This window comes from Buceros rhinoceros, unplaced genomic scaffold (genome assembly GCF_000710305.1).
Source record: "Buceros rhinoceros silvestris isolate BGI_N320 unplaced genomic scaffold, ASM71030v1 scaffold10563, whole genome shotgun sequence".
NCBI classification, from domain to species: Eukaryota; Metazoa; Chordata; class Aves; order Bucerotiformes; family Bucerotidae; genus Buceros; species Buceros rhinoceros.
The window spans coordinates 8,677-32,597 of NW_010405381.1; the positions used below are offsets into that span (position 1 = coordinate 8,677).

At 41.9% G+C, this 23,921-nt stretch overlaps 1 protein-coding gene across 1 annotated transcript in view; it reads left to right on the top strand.

The window, feature by feature from the left end:
- Positions 1-1,217: 1,217 nt before the first annotated feature.
- Positions 1,218-23,921, top strand: part of LOC104491304 (opsin-5-like) — a gene marked incomplete at its 3' end in the record, with an annotated part of 26,121 nt that continues 3,417 nt past the window's right edge. The window contains exons 1-2 of the mRNA XM_010133693.1: positions 1,218-1,338; positions 9,719-9,924. Coding sequence (XP_010131995.1) covers positions 1,218-1,338; positions 9,719-9,924 — 327 coding nt within the window. The remainder of the gene's footprint in view (positions 1,339-9,718; positions 9,925-23,921) is intronic.

A 23,921-nucleotide genomic window follows, 5' to 3' on the forward strand; every position in this document is an offset into this window, starting at 1 on the left:
AATTTTTTAATTATCACTACAGCCTGATTGAGAAGAGAGGCCGTATCTGAAATACAACTGTCAATACCTGTTGCAGAACACTGGGTGGCAGTGTGGGCGGTCGGAAGATTACGTGCTTACGTGCTTACGTTACAGGAATGCAGTAACCACCCACAATGGGCGAGGCTTATTGGGAGATTATATAACCCTGTTCATTACAGAATAAAGTGCCATTTTTCCATCCTCTATACTATAGAATGCTTACGTTCTTACGTTACAGGAATGCAGTAACCACCCACGATGGGCGAGGCTTCTTGGGAGATTATATAACCCTGTTCATTACGTAATAAAGTGCCATTTTTGCATCCTCTACGTTAGAGAAAGTGTATAAAATGACCCCCGACGGCAGGGAGTTGGGTGCCAAATATCACAACAAGTTGCCACAAATACCTCAATAAAGACTAGAGGTACTCCAGACTGACACACTTAAGGCACATGTAACGTGTCTCCTCAAAAAGCTGACATCTCATTTTTCAACAGTATAGGAAAGTCCAACTAGGAGCGTACTAGACTGGAGGGGCTTAGCAGTCTAAATACACAGTTCAAAGGACTGAAACATTTTTTTTCAACCCGTACTAGAAATTATCTTCTTTTTAACTTAGCAACTATCTGCTGGTAACATAACTTCATAGCTGATTTCTTCTGCTGTAGTAAAGTCACATGCTCAGGTGGTGATGCCTCCCCAGTGTTTTTACAGTGCTTTTTTTTTTTTTTCAATATGCATGAGGTTTTGCCTCAATTTCATTTGAACTAAAACTGTACTGGCCTCCAGTGAAGACAAAAATACAAAAGTGTTGCTATTTTAGCAACGTATCAACCTGCACTATGTTTGTGGGTGTGCTCCGTAGGTTGTGTGGTATCACCCTGTTCTAAAGGAAGTTGTCTTTTTCTCAGGTACATGCTCTTCAGTAAAGACTTCTGCATGTAACAGTAATGAGGATATGAGGAGATCTGTTGTCTTGGCCACGGATTCACAGGCTGTCTTAGCAGATAGGATTAGTGAAGAAGAACATGCTGCAAAGCTCCTGTCCCTTGAGATTTTCTTCTTTAGGCCATTAGTCTCATTGAAAAGGTCCGTCAAATACAGGGAGCAGAACTGAGGAAACGGCTGGAGCGTTTTTGTTTTGTTGCGACGTACTGAGGAAAGGGCAATTTCTGGGTCATAAGCTCTGCTGAAAATGTCTGCCCAGTTTTCTTCACAGGCACCCTGGAGGAACAACAACATCAGTTTTCTGAGCAGAGAGGCAGCTGTAACAGAACAAGGAGAGACTATCATAGGTTTCTACCTACTGGCTTTAGGTATGTACTCAGCTTGGATGTGAAAGGAAGCTCCTACGTAGACTTTGGTATAAAGTTCAGAGTGATTCATTTGAGTTTCATCCCTGCTGGAACAGGATGTTAGAAAATGCAACTTGTTTCTTCAGCTATTACAAGATCAAAAAGGTACAGCTTTCTTTTGTTAAAATGAAATTAATAATCAATGCAGAAATCTTGAGGAAGAAAATAGCCAAGCCTGTAAACTAATGTTCACTAAATTTAATATGTGGAAGATAAAAAAGTACCTTACCAGAAGTACATGATACTTCTGCGTCTTCTTGTGTCTTGGTAGCACTGAATTGATGTTCTGTGATTTCCAGAGTTTTGTCTGCTGACAGTTACCTCCAGTTACCTCCTGCGGAGACAGACAATGTGGTTCTGTAGCTTTGAAGGGGTTTTTTAACTATTTGTGCTCCTCTTGCTTTAAATGTTTGATGTACATAGAAATGAACTTCTTCAAACAGGATCTATGAAAGATCTAGGTACTAGAACACTATCCTGTGTTAGCAGTGTGCTTATGCTGCTTCTGCTGCAAGAAAACTGTCGTAAGTGTGTAATAAGGATTTGAAAAATGGCACCCATGGTGAATTCACTTTGATCCCAGCACAGTTCTGTTTCGTTCGTTTAGGTGTTGTCCATTTGGGGCAGACTCATTGCAGGATACAAGGAAACCATATGAAATTTCACAGAATGCAAGTTTGCTAAGTAATCAAAATTTCCAACCACAAAACCTCACTAAATACCAGAAAATACCAGAAATAAAATACCAGGAAAATACCAGAAAATGTAACTTTCATTAAATCTGTTCTTCTAAACAGCATGGTTTTAAATGATTGATCCAAGATTTTTTTCTTTTTCTAAGTTTACCATATATTGGAACTAGCATACTAGCCCTCAGCTTATGCTTGAAAAAGGTCTATGAGTGTTAAAATACTAAGTATTTTAATAAGTTTACATGAGACTCTTTTTTTAACCTATAGGAACTAGAGAGGGGAAAATTGTGTCTAGAACGAAAACAGAGATGCTAGTGGAAAAATGTATGCCTTCTATCTTAGGAGACTTAATTAGAAGAGTGGCAGTTCAGTTAAATCAGAGTTGTTCCACTTTATCCCTGCTCTGTTCACATCCGAGTATCACTTCATGAATGGCTGAGAAATGGCTGCACCAGCAGCTAATGAATTAATCAGTTGCACGTAAGACTGGAAAGAACATCTTAGGTCAGCAAGGCCAGTGCCCTGCTGTGACAATATATAATCTCCTTTACAAAGCTATCATGCTCCTTAATGTAACTGGCCAGGAGTTTTTTGGGTTTGCCACCACTCTGCCAATTGACAGCCTGTTCCTGGCTTTGTTTCTGTTGGGTAGGAGCCTTGCCCTAAATTCTTCAGCTAAGTGATCACACCAACTTTATACCCTTTTTGTCACTCCTTTTAATTGAAAGATATGGGGGGGGTTGCCTGCAATTAACATCCTACAGCCAGTCTGAGTTCTTGAAGAAACAATCACACCCTGTGGTCAAGTTTTGTATTCCTATATTAAGCAAGTGAGGGTTGGGGGGTTTTTTGTTTGTTTTGGGGGTTTGGGGTTTTATTGGTTGATTTTGTGGGGTTCTTTTTATTATACTTGATTTAAATTCTGTCATAATATCCTGTCCTCTGTCATCCCAGCATATCGTCCTAGCAGCATTTTACGCTGTCTTTTCCAACCTGGACTCTTTATTCTTTTTCTAACTTACAGCAAGGATTGAATACAGCATCCAAGCAAGGTCTAGCCATCACTATTCACATTCATATTTACACTTCCCCAGCTCTAATGATTCCTTCTAGTGTTGCTTCTGCATAACACTGGTAGTTCAAACTTCTTCCATCAGAGGCATTTTCCTCTGCTGCTTCCCAATGGTGACTTCACATCTTCCAGCAAATACTTTTTGAAGTACCTAGGTGCGTGAGCTTTTAGATCGTGTTTTGGTTTTAGTTGTTCCAGATCCTTTTGCCAAGCTTACAAGTGCTTGACATGTCATAGCTGCTATTCTTGAAACTTACCTCGAGACGCAAAACTCAAGTTACATTTCTTGCAGAGCATGTATAACCAGTGATAGCACTGCTCCAAGTCGAGTGTAGTGCAGATCTAGTTAAAATGTGGTGGAGGTAGGTATACCTTTTTGCAGTAAGAACTTCTGAAAAAAAATCTATTAGAAATACATAAATCAGAAAAGTCCTCATGTCTGTCATGGTGTAGGGACCCTGGCAGTGCGGGGTGACCGGCTGGGCTCGATGATCTTAAAGGTCTCTTCCAACCAGGTGATTCTATGATTGTATGATTGTATGATTCTTTTTCTCCTCGAAGGTCTGCTGCTGCACTTCTGCCAGCCCCGACCATAACAATTTACAGCTACTAGTTTTACGTACAGCAATGACTCAGTCTATCCGGGGAGCTGCGATGCGGCAGAACAAAGTGTTACACCCTCGTGCTCTTCCGGCAGCAGAGGCCAGTCCATGCGTTGCTTTACTGTACCTGCGTTTCTTTAGCAGGTCTGGAAAGGCAGTCTGCATTTGCAGGAGTCTGTGGGTACTTCATTACACAAAGTCCCACAGATGTTACTATTTCATACTTCTGGTTTTTGATGCCCTGGAAAACAGCTTCAGTGATTACACTTCTGTAACTGCTACATATTTTCTTCTCTTTTGAATCTAACTGCACCAGCGCAGCTTTTTGCAAATTCTGATGTACATTTCCAACAGCAAAAAGTGATGTATGTAATTGGTGTTAGCACTTACCCAGGAGATGGGGTTCCTTGGAATCTCTTCACCTTTGCAGGATAAAGGCGAAAAAATGTAGCTAATCTCAGCATACCGCATGGAAATCTGAGCTCAAAGCCTGTGCTGGAACAGGCTTTGCACACCCACATCACAGGGAAACCAGCATCAAAGTGCATGAGTGCGTTTTTTTCAAATGCTGGTGGATTTTGAGATCACTGCACTCCTTCCTGACATCTGAGTCACAGTTCCATCATTCTCCTTGCCAACCCTTTGGCCAGGGGACCATCAAAGTGGAAAGAAAATGCAATGACAATCTCGTAGCAGTGAGCCATCGTATCGTGCTCAGAGGCACTCCGTGCAGGGGTTAGCAGCCACCGTGTTGCCCTTTGTTAGGTCAGCTGCATCAGCATCCTCTTTCGGAAGGAAGCGCTCTGTTTCCATCCTTCCACTCCATGAGCTCCGAGCTGTCTTTGACAGACAGGTGGGAGCTTGTCCCGTGGCTAGTGTTACGCCTGATCTGTTTTTACCAGTGCCCTAAGTGGAACAGTACTGTGGAAAATCCTTGTACAATTTACTAGGTGCCGTTTAAAAGTACTGTCCACAACTGCTAGCTAAGGCTAACTGAGACTCGGGGAAAAAAAATGAAGCATTTTTTACTTCGTAATTATCAATTGGTATTCTTCAGTCAACTGTTCTTTTCTGTGTTTATGTACCATTTGTTCTTTGTTCATTTTCCCTAGTTTCACAGTAAACTGGGACTGTTAGAGTGAACGCTTGGCATAAAAGGAAATTTTATGTCAGTAGGAGAGGATATCTGTAAGAGAACAAATTCTGACTGTTTGTGAGTCCTTATATCAGAAAGGCGTGCTGAGGGTGTTACCAGTGCCATCAGAAAACTGGAACAGATCACAAGACTCAAACATGCCGTTAAACAGCACATGTTTCAGAATGGTGATAGTAAATAGTTATTTGACAAGTGACAGAATGATCGTTATTTTGGGACATTGTTTGACAGATAAATCTGAGAAGGTGGGAAAGGAAACAAGCTATTCACAGAACATTCATCCACAAAATGATCGCATTTATTGAACAAATAATCTCTCCATGCTTTGTCAAGTCTAAACCATGATGACTCTTCTTGCTGCCACAGCTGGCGATATGCCCTGGGTAGGGTATTGTGTCTGCGTAAATAGTAGCTAAGCCCCAAACCAGAGCAGGGTGACTTCACAGTTGCGATAGATAACAACAGCTTTGCAAATTCTCTAGATTTTATCACTGTTTTAAATAAGGTTTTCTAGTCTGAAGTTCAGTCTTTTACAACAAACCTCTTCAGATAGACACTTGTGCTTGTGCATAGGTAGTTGAATCAGCGATTGACTGAATTCACGCCTGCTCTGTATCTAGCTGCTCCATTCAATTTCTGTCCTAGAGATAAGAGTATTTGATGAGGGAGAAGTGTAGCTTGTCTCGCGACACTGAGGCTTCACCTTTTGCACACATTTCTTGAATTCTTCTATTTAAGGCTTCCTGTGTGTTTTAAAGTGCAGGTGGGTGAGTTGTAACACTCATTTTCCTAATTCGTTCCTGTCAGATTTTACAAGTAGAGGCCATGCAACAATGTCTAGTAAAAATAAGTCTGAGTACAAAGCATAATAACCTCTCTGAGCTGGGCGCGGATGCAGTCATCTGTGGGAAATGTGGACGACCAGCTCAGAGCTCTCAGTTCCCTTGGACCAAATTTAACTCTGCAAAACCATAAACTGAGTGCTAACAAAGAAATTGCATGCAGCCTCAGGTGGTCATTGCTTGTTCAAAGACCATCTTAGGTACGTGAGAGAAAAACAGGGTATGCCTGGATGATCAGGCTTGAGTGATTCGGTGGAAATACTTGTAAAATTGTTGTGTTCCCTCTCAGCTATTCTCAGAGTTAAATCTCACTGATCTCAGCCTCTTTCAACAGAGATCTTTTCAATATCCTCCGTCACTCTTGCTGGCTACTTTTCAGTGCTTTCTTTGCACAGGCTGGCAGACTGCGCGCTGATACAGGACTTTTTCAATAGGATTTTGGTTCCTGACTACCACCAGCTTGCTTGGCAGTCTTCCTGTGCCTCCCACAGAAATCACGGATAACAGCACCAACCTCCTTCACGGAGCGCTTTGGACATCTGTGGATTAAAATGCTCTGTTGGTGGGTATAGTTCCAGGGGGAGGATCACAACTGAATTACATAAAGGCAATGCAACATTTTTAATATTGCTGTCCATCCTATTCCTCCTACCTCCCAATGTTTACAAGTGTAGTACCAAGTACTTTTCTGTGGATGTCAGAGATGACTCCTTAGCTCTTCAATATTTAGCATTTACGAACACTCATTTAACTTATTCTACTCCAATACTGCCAGTATCACAGCACGGTCCTGCACCATGTAAATGAAATTCAGTAGCTGTATATTATCTATTTTGTCACTTCAGAAGGGCCAGATTCTCTCGTTGATGAGCAGCTCGTGTCAGACAGCATTACAACTTATGGGGGAGATGTGGTGATTCCTCTCTGAACCCTGTGTTGGGTGGAAGTGCTCAGTTTCTTCCTATCTGCTGTTTTTTCTCTCTCAGCCATAATTTGATCTCAGAATCTACCCTTTCTCACCAGGATTACCTTAGGATGCTGGAGTTGGATTGGTTGGGTTTTTTCGTATACCCTTGTGAGTGAATACTGCTGGCAGCTTGCAAAAAATGGAAGTAGTTCCCTCAGCTGTTTCTTCTCTATCCTCAGTTTTACTGAGATGCCACCTGGTGACACCAGGGCCTTATAGCACTTTGAAGTTCAGAGGTTTCTTCCTGCGTTCTGGATCTGCCTGCAATCTACCTACCCTGAGGGACAATACCGCCTGCAAGGCGGTCGAGGAGATCCCTGCCCTGACGGAGAGGGTCAGAGCTATTGCAACGCTTCCTCCGCATTGCATTTTCAACCCTCTTCCCTGTTGTGCTGGTTTGGGGGAGGGGTTAAGGGAGGTTGGTTGAGGGGTTCTTTTGATGGGGGTGGGGGCTTTTGTTTGGAAGTTGTTTTGTTTTTACCTGCAGAAGTCATACTCGCTCTGTAATCTTCTTTCCTTCAATACTTCCCTCATCCCCACCCTCAGTGGGGGAATGTAGTTCCAAAAGGTGATCACAAATACTGTGCCTCCCTCACCTCCAGCTGAAATCTGTTTTGTCGTTTTACATGACATTTTGCTTAATTTCTTCCTTAAGGTACTTTACCTGAAAACTCCCTTACCCCGTGGGCTGGGGGGAATTTACTCTTTGTATTCCCAGGAAGGGCACGTATCTGACACTTGAATTTTGATGTTTTCAAGGAAGGTGCCGTTTTATTTTGTCTGCCATTTTAGCACTTCATGTTGACAGGGAAAAGAATTCCATGCCTACTGCCTTGAAAACAATATAACTTAGAGAAGGTAGAACTGACTACACAAACAACACAACCACCATGTCTGCATTGCAGACTATCTCCTGATGCCTTCCCAAAGCCGTCCTCCTCCAGTGCCTTGCTGTGCCTGTTTCTGAGCCCTAGACTCAAAGTCAGAAACCATTCCTCATTTAAAGTGCATGCAGCCGCTGGAGATGAGACTTGATTAAGAAACATTGTCACCTAGTGGCCAGAAGAAGGTGTATTTATTGTTGATGATCTTACCCTTGTAACAAGACTTACATGAGATATATGTATGCGTCTCAGTGTAGCATTGCTCCAGTGACTATTCCTGGTTAATACCATATGCCGGCATGTCAGCTCTTCCCAGTTCAAAAGCTCTTTAGTATAAACCGTGTGCATTCGCTAAGCATGCCAGAGCAGCAGCAGCTTGGCAATTCTGCAAAGAAAAGTTATGAAGAGGAAATTGGTCTGCAGGAAAAGCAGTTCACAGTGCCGTACAGAGACCACCACATCAGCCACCTACCCTCTCACTCCAGACTACCCAGAGCACCTCACCAGGCAGTAAGTACCCAATATTTCCATTTGGAGAACAAGAACCTTGCTCTTTGGCATTTCAGCTCGTGATACTCCCGGATGGCCTGGAGATTCAGAGGCAAATTCTTCCCCCCGCTTCCTAGCCAAGGCAGCCTGGCAGCAAAGTGCTGGATTCCTGACATATGGGGCTGTTGATGCTTCCTGAAGGAAGGCAGCTGCCCTCTTGCTGCAAAATTAAATTTACCAGCCATCTTTCTTCTTGTCGACTCATTTGAATATCCAGAGATGCTGTGCAATGCCATCGTGTCACATCCCTCTTCAGCGCAAATATTCACCTCTTGCTGTGTAAAATGTACAACACCCTTACTCTGGGGTATCTACTGCTTGTGCCTGGATAGAGGGCTATGCATCAACCCTTTTCTCCATCACCTGGCAGTTAATGTTGTACCCTGGCATCAGCCAGGGGAACAAAACCACCAGCTGCTGGGCTCCTATACCTGTCTGCAGGCACTCAGAAGAGGTGGTGTTTTGCTCCACATTGCCAAGGCAAAACAAGCCCCCCTATACCGGCAGCGGCAGAGATGGTTTGGGAGGTGGAAACAGGAGCAAATGGGGAGCCGGGTGCTGCCTGACCTGCTGCTCACCCCCACTTCAGCAGCTGCTCTGGAGCCATTCCTTTCACTGTCTAAGCCCCATTTTCAACACTGAGCCTGGATGCTTATGAGTAAACATTTTGTTAAAAGTCATTCCTTTCTAGATGTCTGCATCATTCTAAAAAGTAGGGTGCAAACTACTAAGGTCTTGCACTGATGGGTGGAGCAATAGCCATGCACGTTTGGAAACTCTTGGTCTCTCCAGCGGAATAAGTGGCTGACTTTCACCGGATTTGCAGTCATGTCCCTTGCATTTTCCTTATGTAACTACACACATACAAGTCAGGCATCGCTGTTCCCGTAGAGTAAGAGAAGACACAATTTTCTTTAAAAATAATTTTTAAAAAGACTAAAGCTTCCAAAAGATCTGTTCTAAATATTCTCTTCATTGAGACTATGAAGTGTATTACTGAAAAATATTCCCATCTGGGACAGGCTTTGCTGTAAGGAGATCCCAGACTGTTCTAAGAGAAGAAACTTAATCGTATTAGCTGCACTTCTTGAGAGAGGACTGGTAAAGCAGCTCTGTGGCTGCGTGCATGAACTTTCAATACCCATTATTGTCCACAAGGTACCTAACCAGCTGCAGCTTTTGGCACGTTGTGGGTAGTCTCTGCTCCTACAATGCGCCAATCTACCAATCTTTCCTCATGCCTTTTTCCCTCAGATGTTACATGTTCATGAATTTCATCTGTCCTCTTAGGAAAGAGACTTCTTTCGGCCCTTAAATGGTGGATCTCCAACAGAGGCGGCAGCAGCCCTTTGCGTTTGTTCTGTTTTAATGCCATAGTTATTCACTCGTTCCTGCTTCTGAATTGTACCCAGCTACTTGAAAAGGCTTCATGCATAGGTTTTCCAAAGTATAATCTGGTTTAATTTGGTTCTAATGGAACAAAAGGGTAATTTTAGAAAAGAAGTTACACATTTGAACACTGAACTGCTTCTTGCTTTATTTGCTTTTTAAATTTATGGATTTAATTTTTTTTCCAGGTTGGCTGTCTTGGTTTGGAAACAGCATTGTGATTTTTGTCCTGTATAAACAAAGACATCTTCTGCAGCCCACCGACTACCTCACATTTAACTTGGCAGTATCAGATGCTAGCATCTCCGTGTTTGGTTATTCACGGGGGATCATTGAAATCTTCAATGTCTTCAGAGATGATGGATTCATTATCACATCAATATGGACTTGCCAGGTAATGCTGGATTACACCTAATTAGACAAAATAGGTTCAGCTATTGCTGTGTATATGCTGAATATAAACAACCAGATAGGCCCAGAAGAGTGAAAATACTGACTGACCTTCCAAAAGGACAGTGTTCCCTTTTGTTACACCCATAAATGTATGCATTTGGTCAGTGTTTGACCAATTTTCAGTTATTTTTTTCTATCTATTCACAACAGTTCTAGCAGTTTGGGTTTTTTTTATTTCATGTCATAGTTCCAGCTCGTGTTGGAAATCTAAGGTGTAGGCTGTGCTTGTCTTCAGTTCCCCTGAAGTCAACATGGTTGTGGGCACTTTACCATTTGACTTAAAGCAATGTAGATCCTGCTTGACAAGATGTGCAGAGCAAAGCCTCCACACGGCACTTGGGTATACACATCTATTTTAGCATCTAACTTCTTGTACTAAATCAGTCATAACAGTCTTACCTCTAAGTACTTGGTTGGTTCATTTCCTGTGGAAGGATGAGTGACTTAACTTTATGGCACGGTCATCCTGAACTTGGAGGCAGCTTTTTGCTGGAGAACATGGAAAATGCAATTATTGTTAATTCTGAAACATACCTCTGTAGGCAGAATATAAATACATTCCATGCATAGACAGGCACAAGCCTAGCTCCCTGCTGCTTTCAGTAACATCTGTAAGAAAGATTGTACTTGGTGTGTCTGTTTCATGAGCGCATCAAAACCCTGAAAATGACAGGATAGCCTACAGCAAGCTGTAAGAAAGACCATGGTGAAGGAAAAGAGAGGGAAATAATCCTCTTTTCTTGTTTTGGGGTTTTTTTTTAGAGAGGATGTTGAACTATTGTGCAGCATAAATGGAAGAAATTTTACAGCTCATGTCCCTTCCTTTTCAATACAAAGGTGAGATTCACCCAGAGAGGAAGATTTCCCTCAGAAGATTCTGATTAACTAGGAGCTGTAGCTTGATCCCCCAAATTATTATTTTCTTGTTTAAAATGTATGTCTATAGACATTTGACAGAAAAGGATTTATCAAAACGAAGCTAATTATTCCATCAGCAAAACCCCACTTTCTCTAATGAGAACACCTACAATTGCAGGCTGAGGTCTGTTCAGTAGAAACTTTGAGGACACCTCTCTAAATTTTTTTATTAATAGGAGCCTTTGAAGTCATCAGATAATCAAAGACATTCCTGCAAACTGTAAATTCACACCCACACTCAGAATTAAACTGATTAGTTTAATTAGATTCACATTTTCCCCTGTTTCAAGGAAGCTATGATTAAGAAAGAAAAGGTTAAATTTGAATCTCCAGCTTCAGGTCTAGCTTTGCTGCAGACTTCCTGTGTAAGACAGGGTAAGCTGTTCAGTGTGAAATCCTGAACCAGGATCTGTGGCATAACTTCACATTTACAACTCAGCAGGCTGAAAGAGGTAACATTAGATGACTTCTGCCTCCTCAGTCCAAGCTCTTCCAGAGCCCCGCCTGTGCTGTGGCTCCTTTTTTTAGGCTGTAAGAAACAGCACACACAGGAATTGAGACAGCATGGCACACTGTGTTCGTACTTCTTGGTTTGCATGGGAGTCTTCTGCCAGCAGCCTTACAGCTTTCTTCTGCCTGCGAGTCCCTCTTGGGCTCATTTTGAGACTATTTAGAGTCTTGCTCACAAGATTCTAAAGGCTTTTTTTTGTTTAGAGGTAAAAAGACTGGGAGGGAAGTGTGTTTGAACTAAATGGAGGTGTGCTTAATCTTGGTGGGCTTGAACCGCCTTTACAGGGAGAGAAGCAGTCTATAACGTTATCGGGTTACCCCGCTAGTTTGTTGCTCAGAGTATGAAGTAATCTTATTTGGGTCTCCTGGTTCTGTACAGCATTCATTTGTAAAACTTGACTATCAAGCAAAGCTATAAGGTACTGGGATTCAAAGATTTTGTTCAGGACATTAATAATGCCTTGGGTTTTCTAAACACTGATTTGCAAAATATTAAATTTTTTGCTTTGGTAATCCTTTGTAGGCTCTAAACAACTACTCTGTAGGCTCTCTACAGCTACCTGAAAGGAAGTTGTAGAGAGGTGGGGATCGGTCTCTTCTCCTATATAACAAGTGGCAGGGCAAGAGGAAATGGCCCTAAGTTGTGCCAGGGGAGATCTAGGTTAGGTATCAGGAAAAATTTCTTTACAGAAAGGGTTGTGAAGCATTGGAACAGGCTGCCCAGGGAGGTGGTGGAGTCCCCATCCCTGGAAGTGTTTAAAAGATGTGCAGATGTGGTGCTGAGGGACATGGTGTAGGGACCCTGGCAGTGCAAGGTGAATGGTTGGACTCGGTGATCTTGAAGGCCTCTTCCAACCAGATGATTCTGTGATTCTATGATTCTAAAAGTTAACATTTATCTTTTGAAGTAGGAATTTATACTGTTATTAATGCTAACTAAAAATTCACTGAAACCTGGAAAAGTCAGTTTGTACCCTGAATGAATAGTTTGAATTCGTTGTGACTTGTTGATGGTTGAGCTGGTTGTGGCTTGTTGAGAGAAAATCAGATAGGATTCCTGGTTCCATCAAGATTTTTTTCTGTGTTGGAGGGGGGGCGTTTCTCAAAAACATGTTTAAACACTGACACCCATCTTCTTGATTATTTAGCTTGACAAAACTGAGGCCAGTGATGAAAAAGTAACTTATGGAAGTAGAGTGCCTGTTCTTAGGAAGAGTATTGTGCAGAAATAGTGGGAAGCCTCTGTGGGTAAAAAAGATGTGAACATTTCCGTGTGTGTGTGGACAGCCAGCACAAAGATCACTCAAAACTATTCAATGCTGAACAGTGACAGGGTTTTGATTGCTTGTTCTTTGGTATTTATAAAACGTGATACATTCACAGTACAACCAGAATGGCCTCACATCTGGAGTGAGAGGAGTGATGATCTTCGTGCCAGGAAGGTAAAGCTCATGTTTTCTGTCACAGCTCTCTGAAGTTGGCGTCTCTCGTTCCCCTCCTCAGCAAACAGCTGGGATGACAATTTGAGCTGTTGTGCACGTGAACAAGGCTCTTTCGTTAGCATGGCCCGTGTGTTTTCACTGACTTGGTTTGTTTTGCTGAATCCAGAGGACAGCCTTTCTTGGCTTTCTGTCATTGTCTGTTTCACTGCATATTTGCTCCTATTTGATCAGTTGGCTTCTGCTGTCAGGTGTGCTTAGGGATACTTTGTTTTCCCAAGTTAGCCTGTCATTTCTGTTTATGAAGAAATTTCACGAGCTCACCTCACTTAATCTACCCAACTATTCTCCTTTTCTCTGACTCGGGCCTCCTTCCGTGTCCCTAGTATTATTTTTCAAAATAAAAGTTCACTATTCTTGGCTGCCCCAGTTAGAGGGAGTGGGGAGAAGACAACCAGGTACTAATTCTCTTTCAAAATAGCCTGGTCTGTGAAAGTCTGTCTCTCCATTACAAAAATGTGTCTCCAGCTAAAAGGACCATCTCGCAGAATACCTGCCGAGCAGGACAAATACATGTGGTCTGTTTTCCTCCTTTGTAAGGAAGAAATACCGTTATTCTTCCCCATGCCAAATACTATTTTTCTTTCTGAAGGTCTGACAGAGCTCTCTTCTCAGGGGTGATGTTGCATAGTAGTTCTCCATCCAAACGCTGCCTCTGCTGAATGCTGTGTACAGATATGGTTTTACAAGGGTGGCTTTTGGACTCTGCTCTCACTTGTTCATCCCTTGCCTGCTCTACCACTGTGTCTCAGTCCTGATCTGGGCAGAGGGATGACTATCAGTCTCTAGCATGTTCAATTTTTAGCCTCTGGTAATATTATCAGCAGGTAAACTAGTTCATGTAATAAAGTTCAGATCAGGGAACATAAGCCAATGGCCAAGAGCCATCTGTTCCCCCATTGATCTTATTTCTAGTGAAAAGCTACCTCAGGATATATTTTTGTCCTTCCCATATGTTTTTTATTCATGTGTTCTGCTGAATTAGAAGATGCACTGAAACACGTAAACAACATTGCATGTAAATGTTCTTACATGCAGGAAGTAGAGAAAATAATTCTCTGCAGGTAGACGCTACAGTTTTTTCTAAACCTTAATCAACTAACAGAAAGTTTTTCTTGTATCTGTTAACCATGTGGTGAATACAAAAGGCGCAAGCTTCATGAAGCCTCTACATGTAGGGGAAAGGTTATAACCTGTCTGCTGCCCATAGGTGCACCGCAGTCATGTCAGAAACCAAGAATGGGCTGTGGGGCACCTTAGACTTTGAAATCCTTCATAATTCTGGTACTTCACTTTAAAATTGTTTCCACTATTTCACTCTTCTAATATCTTTTTCTTTTCTTTTGAAAATAAGGTTTGGCTATTTTGACATGAATTTTACAAATACTTAAGAATTTTACTGCAAGGGTGAAGAAAATTTACTGCTCTTATCATATGCGCACTCCGTTGGTATAGGCTTCTTTTAAAAATGTTACTGTTTCCAAATGTTTCTTACAGATAGGATGTATCTCAGCTGTGTTCAGCAGAGCACAACACAGCTCTCTCCAGCTCATGGTGCTGCCACAGGCAGAGCCATCGCCACCAATGTGCTGACTGATGCTGTTACCGCACCTCACTATCAGTCTAGGTATCCCTGGTCCGTCTGGCCAGCCAGATGGTGCCAGAGCATTCCCAGCAGATCTGGCTCTGCAAAGACACAGCCTCAGAAGAAACAAAACCCATGTGTTCAGCTTTGAGGTATTAGCGAGCACCAGCAGGCAGTGGCCTGCCTGACAGAATTCAGCCCACACCGCCTCTGTCCCTGCAGCCTGTCCTCACCGTCCCACTAAGGGTCAGCCTGAAAGAACCCGCCTTCGCTGCCTTTTGCTGAAGCTGCTTTGTGTTGTGCAGAATAACAAAGCCTCTGAGGGCAGCAGGGCAGAGAGAGAAACGACTGTCTCGCCCTGCGGGTGGGTTTACTACACAGCAGTGATGAAACCTGGTGTTTCAATCCTATACTGCTTAAGGCTTCGGTGCTTTATACAGCGCCTTTGTGTTTCTGACTGGCATAACCTGGACAAAACCAGCTGGCAATGTATTGAGCAGCAGCGAGCCCCACGTTGCATGTATGTGTTGTTTAACGCTGTTACCCCTAATTTGTTTATGCACAGCTTACCTGGCAGCACCCGACCTGTGGCATATGTGCATCCTGAAAGGGAAGCCCATCCTGTGGCTGGGAAGTCCAAAACTTCTTGGAAGTGCCAGACTTTGTGTGCATGCATTGAGTATGTGACCCACAGAAATATCTGGGCTTTCTTTCACTTTAGAAGATTTTTTCAAATTGTGGTGGTGTATCTGCTCAAGCTGCCAGATGAAGCCCCAGATAAATGAGGATCTCTAAGAAAAGCTAGATTAGATGTGCAATAGCAGTGCTTTAACAGTGCTGCTGTCAGACAAGGAGGGTTCCCCTCCTTCCAGTGGGTGTCTGACCACTCACGTAGGGAATTTCTCTTTGTCTCTAGGCCTGGTATTTGTTTGCTCTACGGACAGTGGAGCATCTCCATATGATGAATAGTCTTGGGGCTTATTTTCCTAGGTGGGGTGTGTGGATCTGAGCACCTTTGGATGGAGAAAAGTGAATCCACCTCTTCTGCACCCTTCAGGGTGGGGAAAAGGAGAACAAATCAGCAATCCCTCTGTTTTTCACAGTAACACTGCTGAATTTTTTAAAGGTCTTTCACTGTTAAAGGAAGAATATGGCCGTGAATACTAAGAAATTCCAATCTTTTGAATCCCGAGTAAGGCATTGAAATCAAAATTAAAAAAAAAAAAAAAGATGTGCCTTTCACCTTGTTCTGATGGTTACTTTACGAGCCTTGTTTCCTCATCAGCTTTTGCCACAGCCAAGCTTGGTGCTACAGCTGTCCATGTATCAGGCAAGTGATGAGAGCCCGCAAAGCCAAGCACAGTGGCCCTTATCTTCTTATATAGCTTCAGCTGCCTCTTGCTAGCACTTACAGAATCCAGCATTTCTAGTGTTGTTAAAAGTTTAGAGGTCTAATATGACATCTCCAAGAAGAAATAACGTGCATCCTTCGTAAAAATTAGAGGTGGGGATCTGAAACACTGAAAGGAAAATCGCAACAGTAGGAAATTCTGAGATTAGTAAAATGAAAACATATGGGTTCTTTTCAAGTGTTTTGAGAGGAGGACTTGTAATCTTGTATAAATTCTTCTCTGTTTTATGATGGCATTTGCTCTCTCAGAACATGCGTTTATCTCTTTTCCTATACATGTATTGCTAAATCTTGTCTGAGGAGCAAACAGAAGATTAAGAACTTCTTTTAACAAAACATTCTGTTAACTGTCTGATAAAAAGCCTAAAGGCATGTATATTCTTTTCTAAATAGAGTAGATTTGAAGGACATAGATTTCTGTCCGTGTAATATAACTGGTAAAATCAACCAGTAGTTAACTTTTAGCTAGACTATTGACTCCGCTGGCTCAGTTTGTGGGTTTATGCATCAGTAAGTGCCAAGCCAGTCTTTATGTATTACCGTATGTGGAATGGTGTTCCCTCACATCCTGGGTGAGATGACCGAGCAGTGACAGCTCAACAGCCAGCATGACCAGGTAATAAAAGCAGTGGCAGATGGAAAGGACCAAAATGAAAGCTTGCAGGCTTCCTTTCTCCTTCCTTCCCCATACTTGGAAGATTGCTGAGGTATCTGCTCGCATTCTTCATAAAACTCCTTCCAGCACAACCACCCATTCATGCTGCTCCATCATCTATTCATTTTTTTCCTTCACAAAATCATCCCACTTTGACTCCATATGTAACAAGCACCCTTTGCATATACATCTCACCCCCACCTCTGCCTCTCATTCTCCCCAGAAACTGTCCGTGTGGGTACCCTACTCACCACATAAAAGCCAGACAAATCCACAAGCTGTTCATCTTTACCGCTACCTATATCCATCAGGGTGGATAAAGGTTTGCCTCTGGTCACCACCCCTCCCAGCTGGCCACGGGAGGGTGTAGGGATGGTTGCTTTTATTGTCCTTGCCCTCATGTGAGAGCACTCAAATGTTCTTCCATGTTTTTCCCCCTATTTCTCCCTACAGCAAACTGTCTGTGTAGACACACCTCAAGTGCTCATGTGCAGTGGAGCCGGAATGCATGCTTGCAGGACCACCTTCATCCTCAGCACAGCTCTCTGCAGTGTCGAACTTTAGCAGGAATTTCTCATCCAGAGACTGAGCTAGCTCAACCTTGCTCGGTAGTAAAAAATCTTGAAATATCGTTGCATATCCCAGTGTCCAAGCATGTAGCTCTAAGACTTAGGCTGGGCTGAAATAAAACAGATTTTTTTCTTGAGTCATGATAGCACAAGAAGGTGGTCGAATGTCTACTTAGTAGAAAAATGTTCAGTGATCTACCTGTAATATGTTAAAAGAAATTAAACCAAATGTTAAAAGAGAGTGAAAAATAGTTATCGACTATCCTAGCACAGTGCTGTGGTGTGATAATGCTGGGATTTTACTTATATATAGCTTATCATTCCTGACATTTCAGTACGATGAAAATAACCCAAAGTCAAATAATGGAACTGGCACTAAGAGCATTAACAGATAAAACAGGTGTTAAAGGTGCTGAAGGAAAGCTGTGCAACATTAGCTCTGTATTCAGCTCACCTTAGCACACTGATTCACTATGAAAGGTAGAATGTGGAGACTGATCTATAAAGAAAATTCAAAGTAAGAGTGCCCTTTACTTTGTCTGTGCTGTGCTGCAAAAATCTTCCTCTCCCTAATATCTTTTTTATGTTATTTTTTATATAGAATTTTATATCTCGAATATGAACACTCGAATGTATCCTCATTAATGTTTTCTTGCATAACTGAGATTTGGATACTGGAAAAAAAAGGTTGCAGAGATATTAGTCTTTCCTATTTCATTATCTCTGGCCTGCCTTGATACAATCTGTAGAGGTAAAAAGAATTTGTGTAGCCTTCTATGAGCTAAATTGTAATGAGAAAAATACTTCAGCCGCAGGGAAGGGGGGAAAACTGTGCCTTCCCACAGGGCACAAACAGAATCAGCAGCAGCATAGAAGATGATATCAGTGTAACTAATGCCACTGCAGAGACGTTGCACTGATTTCATTAGCCACGAATTCACCCTCATTTTCCTGAAAGTAATTATTTCTTCAGCCAGTTGCAACAGATTAGGGAAGTTATGTCTTCGGTACTTGAAAAATTATGACTGCTCAGACCATCTGTTTCCTTGTTTAACAAGTCTGATGTAGCCCCTCCCATGCCACCCGAGCACTGCATCAAACCACACGCTGCTGTCTGGAGAGGTCATTTGTTGCCTGATAGTGCTCCTACAGAACCACGAATTTCCACAGCCTAAACTTTGATTCCTGCACTAGATTTTCTTCTCAGAGGGCTTTGAAACATCCTTTTCTTGTTTCCTTATGTGGAAAATAGTAGCCTTCCTCATTCTTCTGTGCTGGTGTGTGTTGCTAAAAGATTAGATGTTTTCTTTCAAAAAAATGCTCTCCATCACTTAACTTCATCATTCAAAATCTTCCCACCGTGGGGCTGAACTTCCGGCTCCTCCTCCTGTGGCACATTCTCTTACTGACTTTCAAGCAAAATTTTGTATGAAACTTAGAAATCACTCTGATAAGTATCTGTGAGTATCTTAAACAGTTCTATCTCACATTTACTCATCTTCCATTAAGTCAGTACACCACTTGTGTGTAGGAAGTAATTCAGGTCCTGACCCTGATCCTGTGTTGAGTGAATCAATGACAAGAAGATGACTGTTGCTTGCGATGGGCTGTATATGACACGACATCCAGTATTTTCACACCAGTCTCTGCAAAGAGATGATGTTGCATCTCATGGTTTTCCAAATAGCTCCTTAAGGCCAAGAATAAACTTCTTCCCAGGCTTTCCCTGGGCTACTAGGACTCCTTGACAATGCATGTGACTGTCCTTTTAGGAGTTGTCAGGTCCAGTTTACCATGCACAGTTGCAATGTGAAGACACTTACAGCTCATACCCGTTTTTAGGACTATAAGCATTTTCTTGAGATAAGGAAAATGATCTTAAAATGTTATCTGAAAGTTATCTTCTGTTTCTTTGGTTATTTTGGTATCCAGAGGAGCCAAGTTTATCAGCCTAAGAAGAGATCTCCTATAGCCATGTGGCTTTTTCAGGCTTTCGGGGATGCAGCATGTTCTTGCCTCAGCCACTTAATGGCTGAGTTGGTACCGTCACTAACCTACCATGCTTTGTGCCTGGGAGCTTTATGAGCAGAAAAATAAAGACACTGGTAGATATTCAGCCAGCAATCAGAGATGACCTTGCATTAATCTGATGGTGGCTGCCTAAGCAGATTCCTTCTTGCTGGTAAACAGCACAGACAGTGGTGCAATTGTGTAATGTCTGGGCTGTCCTTGCAGAGCCCATGAACAGTCTGTGGGATGCCTTCTTCACTTGAGACGTATGTGAGCCCCTAGAACCATTTGCCATGGTATTCTGAAAAGGCAGAGATAGTACTTCTTTACTTTGAAAATAAAAATGTGACTTTAATCTGCCATTAACAGATCGCAGTTATTGGGGTAGCATCACCACAGGCCACAAAGCCAAGACTTGCTTTCTGCGGAAACGTAGAAGATGAGACGAGTGACTCATGAGTCTGTTTTTTTCTTTTATCTGTCTGTGTATTTGTTTGTGTATATTAATGATGCTGCTAGCAATGAACAAGTAGGCTCTGAATTAACATCACCAAAGTGGAAAGGAGTTTTGGCTCAAGCCCACTGAAAAATAGTTTTACACAGTGTAGCACGGATGTTCCCAGATGGAAGATGCTTGAGTTCCCCACCTAGTGCTTTTTAATTTCCTTGTACAGTCACTCACAGAAAGACAAAGGCAGTACAGCTTTTAACCTGAAGATGGGAATCTTTCCACTGTATGTGAATCATCGGGTGCTATGAGCTACATGATTTGTTGCTTCCTCTCCATTCTTCATGGGGGGACAGGAGAGACAGAAAACCTGTCATGGTCCCAGAGCATCAACCCAGAGCTAGAAAGCTCGTGATCCCAGGCATGTGGGGATCTGGCACTGGGAAAGAGATGATACCCTGATGAGGCTGTGTAAAGAAATTCTGAAAGAAATTTCTATTTATTTGTTAAGTGGTGTGGTCTTGGTGGGGTTGTTACATTCAGAACTGTGTTTTTGGTAGGGGCATGTACTACTATGAGTATAAAACATGACATGAGAGGGCTACAACTCCAATAGCTAGAAGTCATCCCAAAGTAAGTATACATTCCATCTCATTCGATTAACCCAGTACAAAACCCTAAAATAACTACAAACAGACAGATTTATTCTGGATTTGCTAGTATTACTAAAGCCCAAACCTGACCTGCGTACATTAATAGCTGGCACTAAATGTACGTTTAACAATATAGTGTTGTTAGTATAATTACTGATCTTAGACACAATTGCATGGCCTAAATATTGCATTGATAATTTTTCTATCTTTAAAATACACGCCATCAAAGAATGCCAAATTATCAGGTGGTGAATGCCAAATACCGAGAGTCTGATGCTCTCACTTAGTGGCTTCAACTATCTAATGCCGTAGCCTATCACTTCTCGTTGTTCATTAGTGGAAGAAGTGCCGTTTGTGTCAGAGGCCTGTGATGGCTCGGGATAATGCCATCACCTCTACGAGCTGCCCTTGAACCCAGCTGGGGCATCTGAAAAGGCAGAACGCAACCACAGCAGAGCAACGGCACAGGAGCAAAAGGCACTGTGGAAGCTATGGCAGATCGTACGTCTCTTCCACTTCCTCTGTTGCAGTAAATATTTAAAAACTTGAGCAACACTATGCGTTGGGAGTATTAAGCAGTCTCCTGTGAAGACTGATTTTGATTATGAATCTTGTTAGTTCTTTCACTTGACAGAAGAGTTACTATAGTGAAGTCAACACAGGTTTGATATGTTGGAGGGATGGGACAATTACGTTGTCGTTAGAGTCGAGTGGAATATTTTCTCACTGCAATTAAGAAATTGTTAAATTTTAAAACGTGCACTATTCGAAGGTACCTGCAATTTGTTTCCCAAATGTATTTCTTAAAGATTTATTTAGGTGGTTTTTTGTTTCTTCAGGTTGAAGGAGGTTTATTGCCATTATCTAGTTGCATTATGATCTTGGAATAACCTGATCTATATTCAAAAAATATTCTGAGATAATTTATTGTGATGGCTTTATATATACACAATAGAAAAATAATCTCTGTTTAAAGTTTATCTTTTTCTTTATGTATTCATCATTACATATTTAATAGAAGAGAAAGACAGGACATTGTGGTTCTGAAGGGAAACAGATGGACTCCAGGAAATCACAACAGATTCACCAGCTGGCCAGAGGAGGGAGCGATGCAGCCTTTCTGGCTGGTGAGATCGATGTTTCAGCCTAAATTGAAAATTAACAGCTACTTTGGCAATCTGCTTTTGTGCCGTTAAACCTTGATTAATCCAATAATAAGAACAATAATTTATATTTTACGCTGCTTTAAATAAAGACAACCCTTATGAATTCAGAAGAGATGCAGAAGTATTAAAGGTAGTAGAAGTGGGGCACACCCAAGCTCATAGCTAAAAATGTGATAGTGCACTGGGGACTCCTGACTCTCCCTGTGTTGAAACAAAGCTTAAGAAACAAACTTGCTTTATGTATTGCGGGTTGTAAATAGTACAGCAAGAACATTAGTGAGATCTAAAATCAGGCACGAGCACAAAGCAGAAAAAACACAGCCTTTTCTTCACTTGTGTCTTAGCTTCCAGGCAACATAAAGATAATGAGCAAGTTCTGTGAGTATCTTAATAGCAAAGGGGATAGTACTGGTCTAGCCCTGAGAGAAAAGCTTTTAAATCTGCTAAGCTACTCCTGTTTCTTACTAGGTAAAAAAGGAAAGCAGGCGGATCAAAATTACCATACAATCCACTTTGTATGTACGTCAGAATTCACTATTGCCTATTAACGCTGTTGCTATTTGATCACAATTAAATAAACAAAGATGGAGGAAATATTATGACTGTGGAAGGAAGGCGCTGGTTGGAGGGTGAGAATAAAGAAAAGGAAAACCAGAACTGGGGAAGGGGAAGAGCATCCATCTTCCAAAGTCACTAAATGTAATCTTCTGTTTTAGTATTTCCTTGGCTGTCATTCCATGTATCTTTAAAGATTCAGAAAACTGAGAATATATTTTTGTTATCTACATATATTAATATCTCTGCCTATAGAAACCAGGACTATGCTAAAGCAGTTTTTCTGTTGCTAACTACTTTGGGTTCCAAGCAGTCACTTTGGTTGCTATCTACAGCCAGTGTTGTCTGTTCAGGAGCCAAAAAAGTAACAGAGATCTTTCTTCCATAACCAACAGATATATCTTGAAGTAGGTTGGCTACAGCTAGAGTAAGAACCTCGTTTTCTTCTGAAGACATATGTCTAAGTGACACCAATATGAAAGTATTGCAGGATTGATAGACTTGCTGGGAGATGGCATGTTCGTCTCATCCCAGCACTCTTGTCATCCCTAAGGCTCTCTCTGTTTCCTGTCATTTCATCCTGTCACCTGTTCCTAAATCGCCAAGCCTGCGCCTAGCACAGGCGCGCTTAGCACAGCCGTCCTCAGGAGACTCGTGCCACTTCAGCCAATTACTAACCATACGGCCCTGGTCACATCTCTGATGATAGCCCCCACATTAACAGAAGAAACAGGATTTTGGTCTGCTGAAATGCTCTACTGAGACATGAGCTATATTGATTCAGGTAAAACTGCTTTTTTTTTTTTTTTTTTTTTAGCAATAAACATGCGCGCAGAAAATCTTTTTTATGATTTTGGTCTGCTGAAATGCTCTACTGAGACATGAGCTATATTGATTCAGGTAGAACTGCCTTTTTTTTTTTTTTTTTATAGAAAGACACAGCTGCGCAGAAAACATTTTTGCTTTTGCTTGTTTTTTCTTACGGTGACAGGGTTTATTCTTAAATGGTGAAGGGCAAGAGTGTATTTTTGGTCACACTTTCCTCCTTTGTACTGTTGAAATGATCACGTAATGTAATTGTCTCTCTCTGGTCAGGGAGTAAGGAAATAGGGGTGGGAGAATAACGGTCACATCTGCAGGTGATGCATCACCGTATTTTGGAAAAACTCAACAGCTGCAGCACAGAAGGCTATGATGCACACTAGAGGGTTGTCCTGCTGCTTTAGTATTCAATCTCATAGCTCTTTAGTTTTAATTTCAAAGAGGTGTTTATATGCATCATTGCTGAAATACCGCTTCCTTTCTAATCTAATAACTACTGCAATTGCTCGAGTTTATGCAGCCTGGTTTCTCAGTAGTCCTTGGCCATGCTGTTTTCCACATCTGTGAAGCATGGTTAGAGCAAATGGAGAAGTGGCAGCTGTTTGCATCAATCAGGCTATTGAAATACAGAGCACATTTGCATACCTAGGTATTTCACCAAACTCCACCGCACACAGTGGGCCAAATTCAGCCAAACGCAGCTTCTAGCAAATAAGCTGAGACATCCAAGGAAGCCTGTTTTCTGGCGTAAACATGGTTGCATTTATACACCAAGCACGAGCTGATTGTAAGTGGTGAACAGGTAGATGTAGATCATTGTAGGAACAAATCTTGCATGCGTTTAAATGCCGGTGGGTCTGTAAAACATGTCATTAAGAAGTATGTAGAGTCGATATAAGGGCATTGATAACAAGAAAAAGCACCAGTGAAAGAAATGATGAAGCAGCCCTTTCCGAATCCTTCACCCAGTTTAATTTATACAATCTGCCATGGTCTCCGCTTTAAGCCTCCATTAAAGCCCCAGATTCAGTGCTGGCATAAACTGAATTCCATGGGAGTTGTGCCCATTGACAGAAAGACAGAGTTTATTCCCACAGAATAATGATGTGCCTTTCCACTGATAATTTTACCACTTGA